Source organism: Cebus imitator, unplaced genomic scaffold (assembly GCF_001604975.1).
Source record: "Cebus imitator isolate Cc_AM_T3 unplaced genomic scaffold, Cebus_imitator-1.0 Scaffold45, whole genome shotgun sequence".
NCBI lineage: Eukaryota > Metazoa > Chordata > Mammalia > Primates > Cebidae > Cebus > Cebus imitator.
The window spans coordinates 14,840,172-14,861,126 of record NW_016107360.1 but is presented as its reverse complement, the minus strand read 5'-3'; the positions used below and the strand labels follow the sequence as shown (position 1 = coordinate 14,861,126).

Sequence of the window (20,955 nt, the reverse complement as noted above, 5' to 3'; positions counted from 1 at the left end):
CTACTTTTTCATAGCTGTCTTCTCCAGACTTCTGGCTGATAATGAGTTCACTGTTCATCTCCTATCAACCCACTCATCACCCTCCAGAGCCCCAAAAATGGTCAATCCCTTCCCCAGGGACAGGCCCTCAGATAGGATGGGCACTCCTCTCATGATGGGCCCGCCCTCTCTCTGCCATGGTATTATATCTGAGGGGGATTTCTGAAGCCTCGAGTGAGCCCCAAGACCAACAGGGGATTCTATAGCCTCTTCCCTGCACCCTCTCTCTGAGTCGGACCTTTCCTACAGACTCACTATTTTCCACTAAAATCAGCTCTTTTCTTCTCCTAATTAAGTAAAAGGAAAATCTCTCTGACAGAAGCATTTGTCCACATGTCATCAAATGTGGGCTGGTGGCACACAGGAGAAAGGATGTGTGGATTCATCTGTCAGGGCTCAGAATGACAGCTCCCCACTAGCCACAGTGTGCTCAACAGAGCCTGGACACCTGGAATCTGCTTTCCACAGAGGCCACGTGTCCTGGGCTCTCCTGTTTTCTCTGCGGGCCTCTTTTTCCAGCTGCTTTTGGAGACGCTACTGCTGGGTAGTCTTTAGGAGCCTAAGGGACCTGCCCTAAGTGTGAGTGCCCTCTGCAAGACACATCACCCCATGAATCTGGTGACAGATGACAGAGCATCTCCTCCCAGGTTTGGGGCCACTTAAGTATATCTGACCCTCTGTGGCTTCAGAAGAGAGAATGGAAGGAAAAGGGGGGAGAGATGAGAGAGAAGGAGAGAGGGGAGAAGGGAAGGAAACGAAAAGACAAAACCTCTAGAAAAATATTTTACTCTTTGATTTGTATGCTGAGTAAATATGTAGGAAGTAGGAAGAGAAGGTCAGTGGTGTCCCCAGGAGTTTTAATTTTCCCCTCGTGGATCTTGGCAAAAGGCCAGAAGAGGACAGCGGGAATGACATTCCATCCTGCAGGAGCCTCTGGCCACAGAAGTGGTGAGGCCACCCAGTAGCCAAGGATGGTGAGCAATCTCAGACACCCCTGCAGAGGAGGCTGCTGTGGCCAGGAACCTGCTCCTGGTCCCGTGACCATGTGGCCCTTTAAGTGGCCATGGGAGTGCACCTGGATGGTGCTGAAGAATTGTTAACACCTCGCTGTCCTTCTCTCACTGCAACCTGGCCAGAGCTCAGGAGACCACATAGGAGCTGCGCTGCTCTAATGGGGACAATTGGACCATTCCCATCACACCTTAACGGTGCCCACAGGGATATGACGAAACAGGTCCTACCGTGTTTGGATGGGAGGACATAATCTCCTCCCTCACCTTTTGTCTTGGAGGGAACAAGAGCTGCCAGGACTAGACTGCAGCTTTCCTGACTCTCGGTTCACACCGTCTTCCACATCACATCCAAATTTCCACGTCAACAACAACCAACAGATTACGATAAGCTGGACTAGACCAGGAACACCAAAATCACACCATCCATATCCATTCAAATCAAGATGCAATGAACCCGGCAGTCTCCTTACACTTACCTTTGCTACTGAAAGGTCAATTGGCTTTGATGCTGTCTGCAGCTTGAACACTGATGGGACTTGGGACAGGATGACCTCTTCCCTTATCAACTCATCCTCCACATCCTCTGAAAGAGAACCATGGCCATGTGAGCCCCTCGTTAAGACTCAGAGAACAGAACATGAAGTCACTGACCACCACAGATATTGCTAAGTTTGCAGAAGGTTTGAGTGAAAGGAGGGTTCCTCCCCCATTCATTCACTCCAGCTCTGTTTTGGGGTTCCCAGACCCTCAGTGGGAGGAAAGCAAGCAGATCAAGAAAGACTGTGCTCCTTGTCACAACACTGTTCTGTTCATCTTTGCTCACAAGGATTTGCTGAGTGAGACTTAGCTACTGGTCCACTAGAAAGTTCCATGCATGGACATGTAGTGGAACAAGTGCCCAGGGCCTCAGCCATCGAACCAGGATCAGGAAAGCCTAGCTCAGACACATTTCTTACAAAAGGTGGGCATGACTCAAAAGATCATTCCCCTGAGGACAAAGGTGAAGAGGACAGGACTAGGAAATAAAATGGAACTATTCCTGATAAAATAATTATTGCAGATCATCACTATTGTAACTTGCATTTATTGACTGCTTGAATTTTATCACCTTCCTCCACAACAGCCTTATGAGAAAGTAATTATTATTGCCCCCACTTATAGATGAGGAAACTGAGGGTTAGAGGTGTTAAGTAAGTGGCCCAAGTCAATCAAATGTGGCAGAGAGAGTGACTCCTAGTCACTTTGCCATCCCACCTCCCCAGACCTCCAGCAGAGACAATAAGCCATATTCCAGATATTGTCATCTTATAGTGGGGCAACTGAGGCCGAGAAAGGGTCCCACCCAGGTCTCTGATAGCACCAGCTGTGACTTTCCAGTTAGCTAAGGTCTCCTTGTCATTACACATGCTGCCACTGAATTCACCAGAACACAGTGATAAAGTACCCAGGGACAAACAATGCCAAGGCAATGGTGCCAGCAAGGCTGAGCAGAGTGAACTCCAGAGGGTAGCTGAGGTCTTGGCTCTGTGAATCCAGCTCCCTAGAGGAGCCTGCCAGAGCGGGCCTGCTTGGGTGGGGGTGGCATCAAAGGCCACCATTCCCAGAACACACAGCCTGTATCTTATGCTACAGCCTCCTTTCTCCCCAGGGAGAACCAGCCACAGCACAAAGGGAACTCGTGGAGATTCAGGCCACTGAACAAGCAGAGAGATTCTACCGTTTGGCTTGGGGGGGAAAAAAAAGTCTGCTATTTAAATATGAATCTAAATTTAGATGAGAACGCTTCTGATATGGTTTGGCTCTATGTCCCCACCCAAATCTCATCTTGTAGCTCCCATAATTCCCATGTGTTGGAGGGACCAGGTGGGAGATCATTGAATCATGGGGGTGGGTCTTTCCTGCACTGTTCTCATGATAGAGAATAAGTCTCACAACATCTGATGGCTTTATAAAACAGGAGTTTGCCTGCACAAACTCTCTCTTTGCCTGCCACCCTCCACGTAAGATGTGACTTGCTCCTCCTTGCCTTCTGCCGTGATTGTGATGCCTCCCCAGCCATGGAACTGTAAGTCCAATAAACAACCTCTTCCTTTTGTAAATTGTCCAGTCTCAGGAATGTCTTTGTCAGCAGCATGAAAACAGACTAATACAGTAAATTGGTACAAGTAAAGTGAAGTGCTACTGAAAAGATACCCAAAAATGTGGGAACAACTTTGGAACTGGGTAACAGGCAGAAGCTGGAACAGTTTGGAGGGTTCAGAAAAAGAAGAAGAAAAAAAAGGTGAATCTTCGTAGAGACATGTTGAATGGCTTTGACAAAAATGCTGATAGTGATATGAACAATAAGGACTCAGATGGAGATGAGGAACTTGTTGGGAACTGGAGCAAAGGTGACTCTTGTTATGTTCTAGCAAAGAGACTAGTAGCATTTTGCCTCTGCCCTCGAAATACATAGAGCTTTAAACTTGAGAGAGATGATTTAGGGTATCTAGTGGAAGAAATTTCTAAGCAGCAAAGCATTCAAGCGGTAACATGGGTGCTGTTAAAGGCATTCAGTTTTACAATGAAAGAGCATAAAAGCTCGGAAAATTTGTGACCTGACAATGCAATAGAAAAGAAAATCCCATTTTCTGAGGAGAAATTCAAGCTGGCTGCAGATATTTGCATAAGTAGCCAGAAGCCAAATGTTAATTTCAAAGACAATGGGGAAAATGCCTCCAGGGCATGTCAGAGGTCTTCGTGGCAGGCCCTCCCATCACAGACCCAGAGTCCTAAGAGGAAAAAACGGTTTCATGAGCTGGGCCCAGGGTCCCTCTGCTGTGAGCAGCTTAGGGACTTGGTGCCCTATGTCCCAGCCACTCCAGAGATAACTAAAAGGGGCCTATGTACAGCTGGGGCCATGGCTTCAAAGGATGCAAGGCCCAAGCCTTGGCAGCTACCATGTGATGTTGACCCTACAGTTTCACAGAAGTCAGGAACTGAGATTTAGGAATCTCCACCTAGATTTCAGAAGATGTATGGAAACACCTGGATGGCCAGGCAGAAGTTTGCTGCAGTGGCAGGGCCCTCATAGAGAACCTCTGTTAGGGCACTGCAGAAGGGAAATGTGGGGTTGGAGCCCCCACAAAGAATCCCTACAGGGGTACCACCTCATGGAGCTGTGAGAAGAGGGCTACTATCTTCCAGACCCCAGAATGGTAGATCTACCAACAGCTTGTAACATGTGCCTGGAAAAGCCACAGACACTCAACACCAGCCCATGAAAGCAACCAGGAGGGAGGCTGCACCCTGCAAAGCCACAGAGGCAGAGCTGCCCGAGACCATGGGAACCCACCTCTTGCACCAGCATGACCTAGATGTGAGACATGGAGTCAAAGGAGATCATTTTGGGGCTTTAAGATTTGACTACTCTGCTAGATTTTAGACTTGGATGGCGCCTATAGCCCCTTTGTTTTGGCTACTTCCTCCCATTTGGAATGGCACTTACCCAATGCCTGTACCCTCATTGAATCTAGGAAGTAACTAACTTGCTTTTGATTTTACAGGTTCATAGGCAAAAGGGGCTTGCCTTGTCTCAGATGAGACTTTCAACTTTGGACTTTTAGGTTAATGCTAAAATGAGTTAAGACTTTGGGGGACTATTGAGAAGGTATGACTGGTTTTGAAAAGGTGAAGACATGAGATTTGGGAGGGGCCAGGGGCAGAATTATAAGGCTTGGCTCTGTGTCCCCACCCAAATCTCATCTTGTAGCTCCCATAATTCCCACGTGTTGTGGGAGGAACCCTGTGAGAGAAAACTGAATCACGGAGGCAGGTCTTTCCTGCGCTGTTCTCATGATAGTGAATAAGTCTCATGACATCTGATGGCTTTATAAAATGAGAGTTTGCCTGCGCAAGCTCTCCCTGCCTGCCACCACCCATGTGAGATGTGACTTGCTCCTCTTTGCCTTCCACCATGATTGTGAGGCTTCCCCAGCCACAGGGAACTGTGAGTTCTCTATTAAACTTCTTTCCTTTGTAAACTGCACAGTCTCGGGTATGTCTTTATCAGCAGCATGAAAACAGACTAATACAGCTTCTTAGTTAGGGTCTCTGAAAAGTTACCCTATGACCATGGCCTTACATAAATAACCCAAAACAAAGCCCAGATGTCTACCCAGAAATAGGAATGGGACTAAATCATGGTGCTGGGTAGAGAAAGAAACTGAATGAGATATATAACACAATGCTATCTATGTCAAGTGAAAATGATGCACACAAGACATTATAGATTTTGCAAGAACATATAGAAGAAAAAGATATAGATTAGGCATAAAATAATGGTTGCTTATGGGAAAGGAAGGTAATAAGAATACAAGGGGTAGGGCTAAAGAGAAATAAGGAAAGAAAGTTACGAGGGAGAAAGGGAAGCAGAGAGGAAAATGTAAAAGAGAGGGAAGGGGGCCAGGTGCAATGGCTCACGCCTGTAAACCCAGCAATTTGGGAGGCCGAGGTGGGCAGATCACCTGAGGTCAGGAGTTCAAGGGCAGCCTGTCCAACATGGCGCAACCCCATCTCTACTAAAAATACAAAAATTAGCCGAGTGTGATGATGCACACCTGTAATCCCAGCTACTCGGGTTGGGGAGTGCTGAGGCAGGAGAATCACTTGAACCCAGGAAGCAAAGAGCGGAGGTTGCAGTGAGCCGAGATCATGCCACTGCACTCTGGGCAACAGAGCAAGACTCTGTTTCAAAAAAAAAAAAAAAAAAAAAAAAACTCTGTAAAAAAAAAAAAAAAAAGTCGGGGAAGTGGGAAGGAAGAAAGAGAAGGCGACTGGTGGGCAGGCTTTGCAAAGACCAACACTGAGAATGTTCTCTGGAGGAAAAGAAATGTGTCATTAATTCCACCTTAGACATCTGAGGCCCCAAACAATCGGGCCTCACCTGAGTGATTCCAAATTGCTGGAGAACTAACCCTGAAGCATTCCTTGGAATGCCTTGAGCCAGACTGTTTATTGGAGGCACAAAGGGACAATATTTAAGCTTATTTGGAGGTTTCTATATAGTCTGACGTTGTCAGGGAGGGAGCCAGGTCTGAAACATGCTTTGCCCAGGTCCCATGAAGTAAGTCTGGCAATGAAGGCTGGGGGCCCAGGAAAAGCACACCCCGATGGAGGATAGGCCAGAGTAAAGGCAGACTCATTTGGCTTCTACATGAAGAAACTGGCCCCAGTGCAGGGAGTTGATTCAGGATCACATAGCAGGCCTCGGGCCCAGATGTGGTGGGACCGCCATGCAAGGGGAAAACAAAACACTCCAGAATGACATGTTGGCCAGGCAGACAAGGCCATCTGCAAATGCCAGTGGTTTGAGAATCCTATTTTAAGGTCCTGGTTTAAATGCCTGATTGAGAATAAGCAAGTTTTGTTTCCCATACCATTTCATGTCCCTTTGTAGGATATATGTGTGTGTGTATGTATGTATAAGCAACTGGACTTTATTTCAATTGAGAGTCAAAGATACCAAGGGGAATGATGTTCATAGGAAGACTCCATAAGGAGAATGGCCCACATAGCTTTTCTCTGGGAGCCTGTGCAGCATTTCCTACTGACCGCAAGATATCTTCTGGAAGTGACCTAACACCAGAAACTCAGGATCCCTCCTGGCCTCAGTTTCAATAAAAGACCCCCTCTCTCCTCTACCATTCTACCAGAGCCTCAGGCTGAAACCTCCACCCTCTCCCACTCACCATGCCAGTCCAGCCTCTGGATTAGTCTGCCTCCAGAATGTCTCATATCCTGCCCCCCTGCTGCCTCTCTCTCTCCAGTGTTATAGAAATATGTCCTTATCTTTCTATTTGCTAAGCAAGCACATTCTTGAGCACCTATGGTGTACTAGGGATGATGTGGGACAGAGGTCAGAGATGACTAAGGCCCCACCCCTTCATTCAAGCAGCTCCCTGCCCAGAGGGAGAGACAGAGGCCCCCGCCCCCGTTGCAGTCTAACCCAATAAGTGCTGAAACGGGGGTGAGTGCAAGGGTTTTCAGAGCAGAGGGGGAGGCAATTAATTCTGCCATAAATGGTCAAGGAAACTTTCCATAGGATGTGATATTCGGGCAGATCCTGAAATACCCATTGGATTTCCCAGGTAACATGGGTCTCATTACCTCTTCTCTGGACTATGCCAAGAGCTCCTCACCAGTCTCCTAACATCTAAGCTTGCATCCCTGAAGTCCAGATATAGCCCCCAAATGTGCAGCCCTAGATATCTCACCACCACAGAATCTCTGCCCAATGACTTGCTATTCAGCTGTTTAGCAGAGCACTCAAAATCATCTTGCCCAGCCCAGCCTTCACTTCAGCATCATCACACTGACCCCCATGTCCTCCCCCACAGGCCTGTTACCTCCAGCCAATCTTCCTCACACAAACACCAAGCTTTTGCCCATGTGACTCCTTCTACATCTCTATTTGGCAAGACCTTGCCCATCCTTCAGAGTCCAGCCTAAATACCTACACGATATAGAAACTTCTGGAACTGATATGGTTTGGCTGTGTCCCCACCCAAATCTCATCTTTAATTGTAGTTCCCATCATTCCCATGTGTTGTGAGAGAGACCTGATGGGAGGTAATTGAATCACGGGGTGGTTACCCTCATGTTATTCTAGTAACAATGAGTTCTCACAAGATCTGATGGTTTTATAAGGGGCTTTTCCCACTTTTGCTGGGCACTTCTCCTTCCTGCTGCCATGTGAAGATGGACATGTTTGTTTCCCCTTCTGCTACGACTGTAAGTTTCTTGAGGCCTCTCCAGCCATGCTGAACTGTGAGTCAATTAAACCTCTTTCCTTTATAAATGACTCAGTCTCTGGTATGTCTTTACTAGCAGCATGAGAACAGACTACTACAGGAACTCATCACGGAACTTGGCTTATTAAAGCAGTTAAGCACTGCTGGGCATCTGCTTCGTGTGCTACTATGGGAAAATACCTCTCTTCCTTTGTCCTACCCACCTCACCCTCTGAAAAGGCAAAGCCACCTTTTATTCACCTTGGTCTGCCTTCTACAGAGCCTTGCATATGCCCTGGCAGGTAATTGCTGACAAGAGCTTACTGAATAGAACCAAAGTAAAATGAACTGGGGTGGAGAGGGAGCACCATTCCTCTAACCAAATTTGATTTTTGTTTCTGCACTGCTCACCCCGCAAACCCCGGCTCCCACAAGACTTCTCTTTCCTTTCCTCTCATTCATGAATTCTGTCCGTGACTGGGTTCCATGGTCTCCCATCCCTCACCTTCTTCTCCTTTCCAAAATCATTAGCTGAGCCATTAGCAAAGAGGGGTCAGCCTCCTCCAGAAAGCATGTACACACATACTTCAAACAGCTGCTTCTGAGAATTGCTAATAGCCTTCCTTCCAGTAGAAGCTTTCTGGGTTCTGAAGGCCAGGAACTGCTTTGCTTGTGTCCAAATACAAGCAGCTTTCACTGCAAAATGTTAAAGTGTAGAGGTGCACAAAACGGGTATGGATGCCACCACTTCCTGCCTCCATGCTGTACTCTGCACAGCCTTGCACAGAAATCTGCCCCCTCTGGCGAGCTCTGAGGATCTGCTACCTCTGGGATGAATCACACAGAGTAAACAAACCTGCACCTCCACCATCACTGCTCAGAGGCCTGCCCCTTTCTGTCAACTTCATCAAAGCAAACTGTGAGACTACATGTCTCACACAAGGGACTTCTAAATAGAGGCACTGCTTTCTTCCTTCAGTTTAAAAAGGGAGGGCTCAAATGGGAGAAGAAAAGCATGTGAGCAGTTCTTGTCTGCCCAAATGGTGCAACAGGTAAACTGCTAGCTCCAGAAGAGGAGCAAATGTTGGCAGCACTCAAGCCTCATCCTCTCACGGCCAGCACTTGGTCTCAACATCCTCAATCTCTAGCTGCAAACCCCTACAAACACATCCATCTTTGGAGAGCAGGGAATTACAGAAAGAGAGACCAAAAAAAAGCTTACTTCAAAACTAAACAGTGGAAGGAAATGTGCTCTATCTCGATCTCAGAGAGCAGCTACACAGATGTACACAGAAGTGAAGATGCAGACCAGAGCACTTAAGGTTGTACACTTAATGCCTTCACTGTTTGTGTCTTATGCCTCCATAATACACTGATAAACTTTAAAAAAGTATGGGCCTTCCCAGACAGAGCTATACTGATATTTTGAATGAGAGCCGTCTTCTGAAGACCTTAGTAAGTTCTGAATCCCTCTCCCCACCCAAAAAAAAAAAAAAAAAAAAAAGCCAAATGCACAAAGAGCTTCTCTGGCCCCACAGTGTGGATCCAAAAATGACTGGTCTTACAAGGATTTCTCCAGGAGAGAGGGGCAAGCAGTAGAAGACATCAATCAGTGAGACAGTAGTGAGAGTAGTCTGCTCTACTCATTGGACTGGCCCTACTTGCTGAGGTCAGGTGGGAGGAAAGGGGCCCCCCACCATCCATCTCCCAGACAGAGCCAACAAGGACCCCTTGGGCTCTGATGGGCACAGCACAGAGGCACCCGCTGCACCTACCGAGCTGCAGGGCACCAAGCTCATCATCCACCTTGTCAGACGTCAGCAACTGATTTTTCCTGGAAAAAAGAAAATATCAATGTACCAGAGGAGACTGACAGAGAAATGAAAACAGCAGAGAAGACTGTTAAGAGCAATAGACAGGCATTCAGGAGAAAGGTCTCTCTATTCTTGGCCTTGCCTCTGTGTGCCTTGAATGGTTCCCCTTTCTCAGCCACAGGTTCCACATGAGATGGGACAAAATGGCCCCCATGATGCCTGTCGATTCTGTGTTCTCATGAAGAGATTCATACTACAGCAGCCAATACATGGATGGTCAGCTCTGAAGGTTGGCAGTTGCCAAGCACTGCACATAGGCTGTCTCACCAATTTCACTGTAATACTTCTGGGAAACACACAAACAAACTGAATTCTTGTATCATTGCCCAGAATTTGTTCATCGTATCTCCATGTTTTTTGTTTGTTTCCTCTCTCCTAGCTTTCTGGTAAAGCCATCAGCAGCCATTTATAAGAAACCTCTGAAATGCACCAAGGTGTTTAAAGGAAGCCTCCTGTATCTTCCTGTTACTGAAGACACTGCCCTGTGATTCTGATTTGTAAATTCAGGTATGTGCACACAGGGCTTTCTTAAAAGGGTCCACCTTTTCAGGGTGGATGCTTTAGGGAACATTTTCTAAAGCCCATTAGATTTTTCTGTTCTCCAGCATGCATCGATCTGAACTAAAGTGAAATCATTTCCAAACAGACTGTATTAAAAATAACAATATTACATCACTCTCTGAAAACCCATTTACTATGTTAAAAAATGACAGCTCTTTTGAGCATGGCATTGAAATATATTTTCCTCCGACATCCTTGCAGGGTAAGATATGATTGAAGTAACAATTGTAATCTTGCCCTGGTGCACTCTATTGAATTGGTTTCCTCCTGAAGATGTATGAAAGGGCGTAAATGGAAGACCTCAGAGGACGCACAGTACCAAATCCCTGAGCAGACACTTCTTCGGACTCCAGGTTTCTTTCACTGGCGCTAGAACACAGAACTCCCTCTCCCTCCCTCCCAGGCAGTCCTCATCCTCCACGTGCCCTCCTCGACTCAGTCAGGTCATTTGCCTTAATTCAAAAACCACAAAATCCCTCTGTCCAACACTACCAGGATTCTATAGGCATTCTTGTGGCGACTGGTGAAAGAATGAGCTGGAAAGAGGAGTTAAGGCACAGAGGGGTGATTAGAGGGATGTGGAAGGGGCTGTTGACACTGAGGTTGTATTAGCACCCCTCCACCCATAAAAAAGCCTCACTTCTGATGATGCACTTTCATCAGAAGCCTCTTCCAGCCGTACATCTCCCACCTCCGCCTGCTCTGCAACAAAGGGTTAAGGACCTGAGTTCTACCCTGCCTACCCCATATGTCACTGTTTCATCTGGAGGCGAAGGCAAGGCATCCTCCCCTTGCTGTGCCTCAGTGTCCCTTTCTGAAAATCAAGGACCACGGCACTGGTACTAAGCCTCTAAAATCCCCCTTGAACCATTTCAAGGCCACAAAGACATCTCTCTCCAACATCCAGCATCCAATAACATCTCTTCTGAACCTCCACCTCTGCTCTCTGCCTCTTCACCTCTCACCTAGATTATTTTAATAGGATCCTAACGGGTTTTCTGACCCTTAGTGTCAACCACTCTTGGCCCCCACCATCTTCACATGAGTGTCAAAGTTATCTTCCTAAAAAGCAAATCTGACCATGGCACTGAAGCCTGGCTGAAATTCTTCAGAGTCCCCATCATAACCATCAATAATAACAATAATCGCATTTATTAAAATAACAGCAGGAATGCCAGTACATTCCTACAGGCTCGTTTGACTGTTCCACACACTGTGCTAAGTGCTTTACAATCCTCAAAAGTCATCTGCTTCTCAGAAAAGCTTTATGAAGCACTATTTCACTGAGTCTCAAAGAGGTTGAGTAATTTTCCTAGGGTTACACAGCAAGTGAGTGAGCACAGGAGTTTAAACCCAGGCAGTAACTTCAAAGACAATGGCAATAACTACATTTACTGCTTCCTTACAAAACCAAATCCAGCCTATGAGGGTATCCTGCAAGGCTATCCATGACCTACTGCCCAGCCTCATCTCACTCTGGGCCATCACACTCCACCTGCATTTCCTCCATGCTGAACGTCTCAGTTCATGCCTCTGTATCTTTTCATAAGCTGCTCATTCCATCTAGAATACTCTAGCAAACTCATACTAATCCTTTAAAGCCCAAGCGGAATATCAGCTTCTTCTCAACTCCAAAGAATACATTCACTCATTTATTCACTCACTCACCCAGCACACATGTGGAGCTATCTGGCAGGCCTATCTCACTGCCCAGAGGAAACACATTAATGTCTGTTCATTTTACATATCTATATAAAGGCAATGTCACATGGTGTAGTAAGCTGAATAAAGACCCTCAATTACATCCATATCCTAATCCCTAGAACATTCTTGTGAATGTTACATTACATGGCAAAAGGGATTCTGCAAATGACATTAAGTGAAGGATCTTTAGATGAGGAAATTATTTCAAATGGGACAAATGTAATTATAGTGATCCTTATAATAAAGAGATAAATGGGACAAATTACCCAAATGGGACAAATGTAATTATGAGGATCCTTATAATAAAGAGAGAAAAGGAGATCTGACACAGAAGAAGAAAAGGCAGTAAGAAAATGGAAGCAGAATTTGGAGGGATGTGTTTTGCAGTCAGGAAGGAGCTACAGGCCAAGGAATCCAGGTGGGCACTAGAACATGAAAAGGGCAAGGAAACAAATTCTCCCCTGGATCCTCAAGAAACAACCAGCCCTGCCAACACTTGACTTTAGTCCAGTGGAACTTCTGCCCTCCAGAACTATGAGATAATAAATCCATATTGTTTTATGCTACTTAGTTTGTGGCCATTTGTTATGGCAGCAATGGCAAACTAATACACATGGTAAGAGTTATAAGCAAGGAGGAAGAAAGGACTGCAGGATTCTCTTGGTCTCCTCTGGATCCCACGTGTCCAGCATGTACCCAGTGCTTCATAAATGGGTGCTCAATGCCATATTATTTTCACAGAAGCTAGGTGGCTTACATAAGGTCACACAACTTGGAAATGCCAGAGTCAGAATTCAAACCCAGGTCACTGGCTTCAAATGCTCTACTTTCCTCTTGCCTCTATTTTCTACATCCTTCCCCTGCTCAGAAACTTCCATGGCTTCCTGTAGACCAAAGGACAAGGTCCAAATCTCCCAAGTGGTTCCCTTGGCTTCTGAGGGTAGGCGGGTGGCCATGAGCCTGATGAGATGGTGGGAATAATGTTCCCACTGAGTAGGGTACAGCTTGGCCTCTCTCTCCAGTCATGAGACTTCCACCCAGAGGGCCATCCATCAGCTACAAGAGCCCAGCTCAGATGCTTTGTGCCGGGTTCCCATAGATCTCATCACCAGAGGAGACTTCAATTATGCTTCCACGTAGAGAATGTGCTTATTGTTCCTTTCATGTGTCTCTTTGTGGCATAAGCCTTACAAAGTTTAAAAGGTCAGTTTAAAAGCATGTTCTTGCCTTTGAGTGAAAACTATTCTGAAAAACAATGACAAAAAGATAAATCAAGGGATTCAAAACACTTTTTCAAAATGTGATTGTGCAGATAACCCAGAGACGTGTCAAAGCATGCAACTAATAAATCCATGGCGGCCAGGTGGCGGAACTTCAATCACTCTTCTGCTGAGGCCTCCACCTCCTACCATAGCTCCTCTCATGCAACCCCTAGGGATAAGCACCAGGCAGGTCACTGCTGGTGTTCTGGGGTCCATGGGACCAGGACTCAATCTCTGAATAACTGAATCCTTGGCTTGGTGGAAAGAGCCGTTCTCATATAAAAACAAAGAGGCCAGGTGTGGTGGCTCACACCTATAATCCCAGCATTCTGGGAGGCAGAGGTAGGAGGATCACTTGAGGCCAGCCTGGGCAACATATCAAGAACCTCTCTCTACAAAAAATAGAAAAATTAGCTGAGTGTGGTGTCATGCACCTGTAGTCCCAGCTATTCAGGAGGCTAAGGTGGGAGGATCACTGGAGCCCAAGAGTTTAAGTCTACAGTGACCTAGGATCATGTAAGCTGCTGCCTCTAAAAAATAAACAAATAACAAAAATTAAAATAAAAACTGAGGAGATGCCCATTCCTCTGTGTTTGTTACTAGATTCTTGGCTAAATTAGGGTTATAGGTTCTAAAAGAAAGGCATCTCGTGAAAATAAAGATACTGATCACTTCTATGGTTTGAATATCTGACCCCTCTAAAACGCATGTTGAAATTTAGTCCCCACTGTGGCAGTACTGAGAGGTGGGGCATTCAAGAGATGACTGGGTCATAAGTGCTTTGCCCTCATGAATGGATTAATGGGTTCATAAATTAATGAGTTGTTATGGAAGTGGGATTGGTGGCTTTCTACGAAGAGGAGGACAGACCTGAATTAGCACACTCAGCCTCCCCATCATTGATGCCTTGAGTTACCTCAACACTCTGCAGGGAGCCCCCACCAGGAAGAAAGCCCCCACTAGATGTGACCTCCCAAGCTCGGACTTTCTAACCTCCAGAACTTTAGGACATAAATTTTGTTTCCTTATAAACCACCCAGTTTCAGGCATTCTGTTATATGCTATAGAAAACAGACTAAGACATTTGCTACAGATTTGATGAAATATCAGAGCCCAGTGTCAATAGAGTTCAAAGTGATCCCATTCTTATGGCACAAGAATCTAGAATACAAGAAATTAACATAAATTTTCCCCAAGTCAGTGATACCCCCGAACACCTAACCAAAGTAATGTAGAATTATGTGGCACAGCACTTCCACAAACCAGTTCACCCAAGAATCACTGGAAGAAAGAGGCTTTTTCGGTTTTTGTTTTTTAAGTCCTACTAAAATATGCTCAACATAAAACACTCTTTAACACATGAGAAACGATGTACCATGAGTAAAAGCCAACAGGCACACCAAATAGGACTCCCAAAAACTCAAGATAGAGCAAAAATTTGAGAGACACTGTAAGTTAGAAAGATTAGAGAAACTGTTTAAAAACAGGAATGGAAATCATAAGAAAAGAGCTAGACATGATGAAGAAAGAATGGGCAGTTTTGAAGAGTAAATGTAGTCACTGAAATAATGGGCAAAGGACTTCTGCCAAGACAGCCGAATAGGAACAACTCCAGAGAGCAGCTCCCAGGGAGACAGCACCAGAAGGTGAGCTATCTACACATTCCCAAACGAGGTACCAGGTTCATTTCATGGGTCTGGTTGGACAGTGGGAATAGCCCAAAGAGGGCGAACCAAAGCAGGGCGGGGCACTGCCCCCCCCAGGATGTGCAACTGGCCTGGAGGATCGGGGACCTTACCCTCTCAGCACTGTGGTCCAAATATTGCACTTCCCCCATAGCCTCTGCAACCCACAGTACAGGAGATTACCACTGGGCTGAAAAGCGCAAGTTGTCAACACAGATCCGAGCGACAGCTCCAGCCCACCCAGTGCCGCCAGTTGTCGGCACAGACATGGGCAGAAGTTTTGACTAACACTGAAAACGCTTGTGGGATGGAACTACCCATCACCCAGAAAAGAGAGGTAGTAGAAGGCAGGGAAACAGTTGATATGGATTGGCAGGTCCCACCCCCACAAAGTCCAGCAAACTGACACCCTCTCTCTAGAGTTTTGCAGCTAGCCCATCAGTTTGACCTCGACCCAGGATGATCAAGCTCTGTAGGAGGAAGGATGCCCACCATTGGGTAGGCGGGTCTAACCTCACCTGTGTAAACAAAACCCAGGAACACTACACAGCAGCCAGGCTGCAGGCAGACAAGCGACAGACTGCCTCATCAAGCAGCTTCCTGACAACTGCATAACCAAAAAATGCCTCATACAGGAGAAATGGCTTTGGTGTAAAAAGAAAGGACATCCCCTCAGAGATCCCATCTGAAATCACCAACTGCAAAGACCAAAGGTAGATAAATTCACAAAGATGGGAAGAACCAGCATAAAAAGGATGAAATTATCAAAGACCAGAATGCCTCCCCACCAAGGGACCACAGCTCCTCACCAGCAAGGGAGCAAAACAGGACGGAAAATCAGTTTGATGAACAGACAGAAGCAGGCTTCAATAGGTGGGTAATAACAAACTTCTCTGAGCTAAAAGAACATGTTCTAACCCAACGCAAAGAAACCAAGAAAGCTGAAAAAAGGTTAGACGAAATGCTAACTAGAATAACCAGCTTAAAGAAGAACATAAATGACTTGATTAAGCTGAAAAACATAACACGAGAACTTCACAAGGCATACACAAGTTTTAATAGCTGAATCGATCAAGCAGAAGAAAGGGTATCAGAAACTGAAGACCAACTCAATGAAACAAAATGAGAAGGCAAGATTAGAGAAAAAAGAGTGAAAAGAAATAAAGCCTCCAAGAAATATGGCATTATGTGAAAAGACCTAATCTATGCTTCATTGGTGTACCTGAATGTGATGGGGAGAATGAATTCAAACTGTAAAACACTCTTCAGGATATTATACAGAACTTCGCCAACCTAGCAAGGCAGACCAACGTCTAAATCCAGGAAATACAGAGAACACCACAAAGATACTCCTCAAGAAGAGCAACCCCAAGGCACATAATCATCAGATTCACCAGGGTTGAAATGAAGGAAAAAATGCTAAGAGTAGCCAGGGAGAAAGGTTGGGTTACCCACAAAGGGAAGCCCATCAGACTCACAGTGGACCTCTCAGCAGAAACCCTGCAAGCCAGAAGAGAGTGGGGGCCAATATTCAACATTTTTAAAGAAAAGAACTTTCAACCCAGAATTTCATATCCAGTCAAACTAAGCTTCATAAGTGAAGGAGAAATAAAATATTTTATGGACAAGCAATTGATGAGTGATTTTGTCACTGCAAGACCTGCCTTACAAGAGCTCCTGAAGGAAGCACTAAACATGGAAAGGAACAACCAGTACCGGCCACTGCAAAAACGTACCAAATGGTAAAGACCAATGATGCAATGAAGAAACTGCATCAACTAATGGGCAAAACAACCAACCAGTAACAAAATGGCAGGATCAAATTCAAACATAACAATATTAAGGTTAAATGTAAATGGCTTAAATGTCCCAATCAAAAGAAACAGCCTGGCAAACTGGATAAAAAGTCAAGACCCATCAGTGTGCTGTATTCAGGAGACCCATCTCACGTGCAAAGACACACACAGACTTAAAATAAAGGAATGGAAGAAGATCTACCAAGCAAATGGAGAGCAAACAAAAAGCAGGAGTAGCAATCCTAGTCTCTGATAAAATGGACTTTAAACCAACAAAGATCAAAAGAGACAAAGAAGGGCATTACATAATGGTAAAGGGATCAATGCAGCAGGAAGAGCTAACTATCCTAAACTATACGCACCCAATACAAGAGCACCCAGATACATAAAGCAAGTTCTTAATGACCTACGAAGAGACTTAGACTCCTGCACAATAATAGTAGGAGACTGGGAGACTTTAACACTCCACTGTCAGTATTAGTTAGATCAATGAGACAGAAAATCAACAAGGATATCCAGGACTTGAACGCAGAACTGGACCAAGTGGACCTAATAGACATCTACAGAACTATCCACCCCAAATCCACAGAATATACATTCTTCTCAGGACCACATCACACTTACTCTAAAATTGACCACATAATTGGAAGTAAATCACCCCTCAGCAAATGCAAAAGAATGGAAATCGTAACAAACAGTCTCTCAGACCACAGTGCAATCAAGTTAGAACCCAGGATTAAGAAACTCACTCAAAACCACACAACTACATGGAAACTGAACAACTTGCTCCTGAATGACAAATTGATAAACAATGAAATGAAAGCAACAATAAAAAATGTTCTTTGAAACCAATGAAAATGAAGACACAACATACCAGAATCTCTGGGACAAATTTAAAGCAGTGTCTAGAGAAAAAATTGTAGCAATAAATGCTCCTGTAAGAAGTGAGGAAAGATCTAAAATCAACACCCTATCATCAAAATTGAAAGAGCTAGAGGAGCAAGATCAAAAAAACTCAAAAGTGAGCAGAAGACAAGAAATAACTAAATTTAGAGCAAAACAGAAGGAGATAGAGACACACAAAAAAAAAGATTCAAAAAAAATCAATAAATCCAGGAGCTGTTTTTTTTTTTTAAAAGATCAACAAAATAGAGTGCTAGCTAGACTAATAAAAAAGAAAAGAAGGAAGAATCAAATAGATACAATAAAAAAAGTTAAAGGGGAGATCACCACCGATTCCACAGAAATACAAACTACCATCAGAGAATACTACAAACAGCTCTACGCACATAAAGTAAATTTGGAAGAAATGGATAAACTCCTGGACACTTACACCCTCCCAAGACTAAACCAGGAAAAAGTTGAAACCCTGAATAGACCAATAACAAGGTCTGAAGTTGAGGCAGCAATTAATAGCCTGCCAACCAAAAAAAGTCGAGGCCCAGACAGGTTCACAGCTGAATTCTATAAGACATACAAAGAAGAGCTGGTACCATTCCTTTTGAAATTATTCCAAACAATACAAAAAGAGGGAATCCTCCCTCTCATTTTATAAGACCACCATCATCCTGATGCCAAAACCTGGCAGAGACCCAACTAAAAAAGAAAACTTCAGGCCAATATCCATGATGAACATTGAGCAAAAATCTTCAATAAAATACTGGCAAACTGAATGCCAACAGCACATCAAAAAGTTTATCCATGACGATCAAGTAGGTTTCATCCCGAGCATGCAAGGCCGGTTCAACGTATGCAAATCTATAAACATAACCCATCACATAAACAGAACCAAAGACAAAAACCACATGATTATCTCAATAGATGCAGAGAAGGCCTTTGACAAAATTCAACAGTCCTTTATGCCAAAAACCCTCAATAAACTAGGTATCAATGGAACATATCTCAATATAATAAAAGCTACTTATGACAAATCCATAGCCAATATCATATTGAACAGGCAAAAACTGTAAGCATTCCTGTAGTGAGCTGGAGTAGCACACCCCAGGGGGATCAGCAGCAAGACTGCTGTGAACTTTGGTTGAACTTCAGGGAAATGAAACCATAATAGGAGGATGTGCATGTCTTGGAGAACAGACAGGCCTAGAGAGATAACAAGCTCTCACTGACCTTGCTACAAGATACTTTTTGGCTGAAGTATATTAACTGAAGTATGAGAATAATAACCACAGGCTGTTCTAAGTAACTGCACCCTCCCTCCGCTATGTGCTTTGTCAACAAATAGAATAAAGTACACTGAGACAGGTCAGGGCCAGAGAGACTGACATCCTCACCTCCTAGACTGCCTGGCCCAGCTTTCTCCATGTCTGTGTCTGTGTTTTTATCCCCTACCTTTCCCTCTTAGGTCCTTGAACCCTTGTGCAGCACGGGACACAGCACACGCCAGACATTCCCTTTGAAAACTGGCACTACACAAGGATGCCCTCTCTCACCACTCCTACTCAATACAGTATTGGAATTTCTAGCCAGAGCAATTAGGCAAGAAAAAGAAATAAAGGGGTATTCAATTAGGAAAAGAAGAAGTCAAATTGTCTCTATTTGCAGATGACATGATCGTATATTTAGAAGACCCCATCGTCTCAGCCCAAAACCTCCTTCAGCTGATAAGCAACTTCAGCAGTCTCAGGATACAAAAATCAACGTACAGAAATCAGAAGCATTCCTATACACCAATAATAGCCAAATTGAACTTCCATTCAGAATTGCTACAAAGAGAATAAAATACCTAGGAATACAATTAACAAAGGATGTGAAAGACCTCTTCAAGGAGAACTACAAACCACTGCTCAAGGAAATAAGGGAGGACATAAAGAGATGGAAAAATATCCCATGCTCATGGTTAGAAAGAATCAATATCGTGAAAATGGCCATACCATACTCCCCAAAGTAATTTACAGATTCAACTCTATCCCCATCAAGCTACCATCAACCTTCTTCACAGAACTGGATAAAACCACCTTAAACAGAGACGGGATCCAAGATGGTTGAATTGGAACAGCTCTGGATCGTAGTTCCTAGCGAAAACACAGAGGGTGAGTGATAACCGCATTTCCAAACGTGGTTTTTACTGCCCAAAGACCAGGAGAGTCCCAGGCAGAAAAGTACCGCAAACCCGCAGAGCGGCCTTTTCAGCCAGCACAGCAGGTCTCCACACAAAAACACACAAATCTGGGCGCCTTTTCAACTGGCGACTGGAACACCTGGGAGACAGAGTCACCCATTCAACTGAAAAAAAGAGGACTGAAACAGGGAGCCAGGCCAGGGGATTCCTAGGCAGAAAAGTGCCACGAGCCCCCAGCGAGGCAGTTTCAGCCGGTGCAGGGCATCTCCGCACAAAAACTCACACAAATCTGGGCACCTTTTCCACTGGCAACTGGAATGCCTGGGAGACAGAGTCACCCATGCAACTGAAAAAAAGGGGACTGAAACAGGGAGCCAGGTCAAAAGATTCCCAGGCGGAAAAGTGGCACGAGCCCCCAGCATGGCTGTTTCAGCCAGCATAGCAGGTCTCCGCACAAAAACTCACACAAATCTCAGTGCCTTTGCAACTGGCGACTGGAACACCTGGGAGAAAGAGTTGCCTGTGCAACTGAAAAAAAAAAAAAAAAAAAAAAAAAATGGGGTGGACTGAAATAAGGAGCCAGGTGATCTGGCTCAGCCAGTCCACCCCACCCCCCCATCCCACCACAAAGACCAGCAATCTGAAACGCTCTGGATTGAGAGTGTCACAGCAAGCACAGCTCGACCCAGGACAGTCCACCTCTGTGGGGGAAGGGCATCCACCATTACTGAAGCAGTCCACCACTACCGAGGCAGCCCGCCACTACCGAGGCGTTCCGCCATTACAGAGGCCATTACTGAGGCAGTTCTAACTATTTCCCTATAAACAAAACTGCAAGGAGGTTCAAACAGCAGCTGGGCAGAGCCCATGGCAGTTCAGCAACACCTCTGCTGGCAGACTGTGACCAGGCTACCTCCTCACTGGGCAGGGCATCTCCGAAAAAAGGCAGCAGCATGACAGAAACTTAAAAATAAAGTTCCACCTTCCCAGGACAGAGCACCTGGGAAAAAAAGGTGGTTATGAGTTCTGCTGCAGCAGACTTAAATGTACCTGCCCAGCAGCTCTGAACAGAACAACGGGGCTCACAGCTCAGCACTTGAGCTCCTATAAAGGACAGACTGTCTCCTCAAGCAGCTCCCCGACCCCCATATATCCAGTCACCTTATAAAGGA

At 45.2% G+C, this 20,955-nt stretch overlaps 1 protein-coding gene across 3 annotated transcripts in view; it reads right to left on the bottom strand.

The window, feature by feature from the left end:
* Positions 1 to 20,955, bottom strand: part of MINDY4 (MINDY lysine 48 deubiquitinase 4) — a 127,746-nt gene that overhangs the window by 52,859 nt on the left and 53,932 nt on the right. For all 3 annotated transcript variants that reach the window (XM_017527107.2, XM_037737943.1, XM_037737944.1), the window contains 2 exons: positions 9,598 to 9,656; positions 1,529 to 1,635 (listed from right to left, as the gene is read on the bottom strand). In XM_017527107.2, coding sequence (XP_017382596.1) covers positions 1,529 to 1,635; positions 9,598 to 9,656 — 166 coding nt within the window. The remainder of the gene's footprint in view (positions 1 to 1,528; positions 1,636 to 9,597; positions 9,657 to 20,955) is intronic.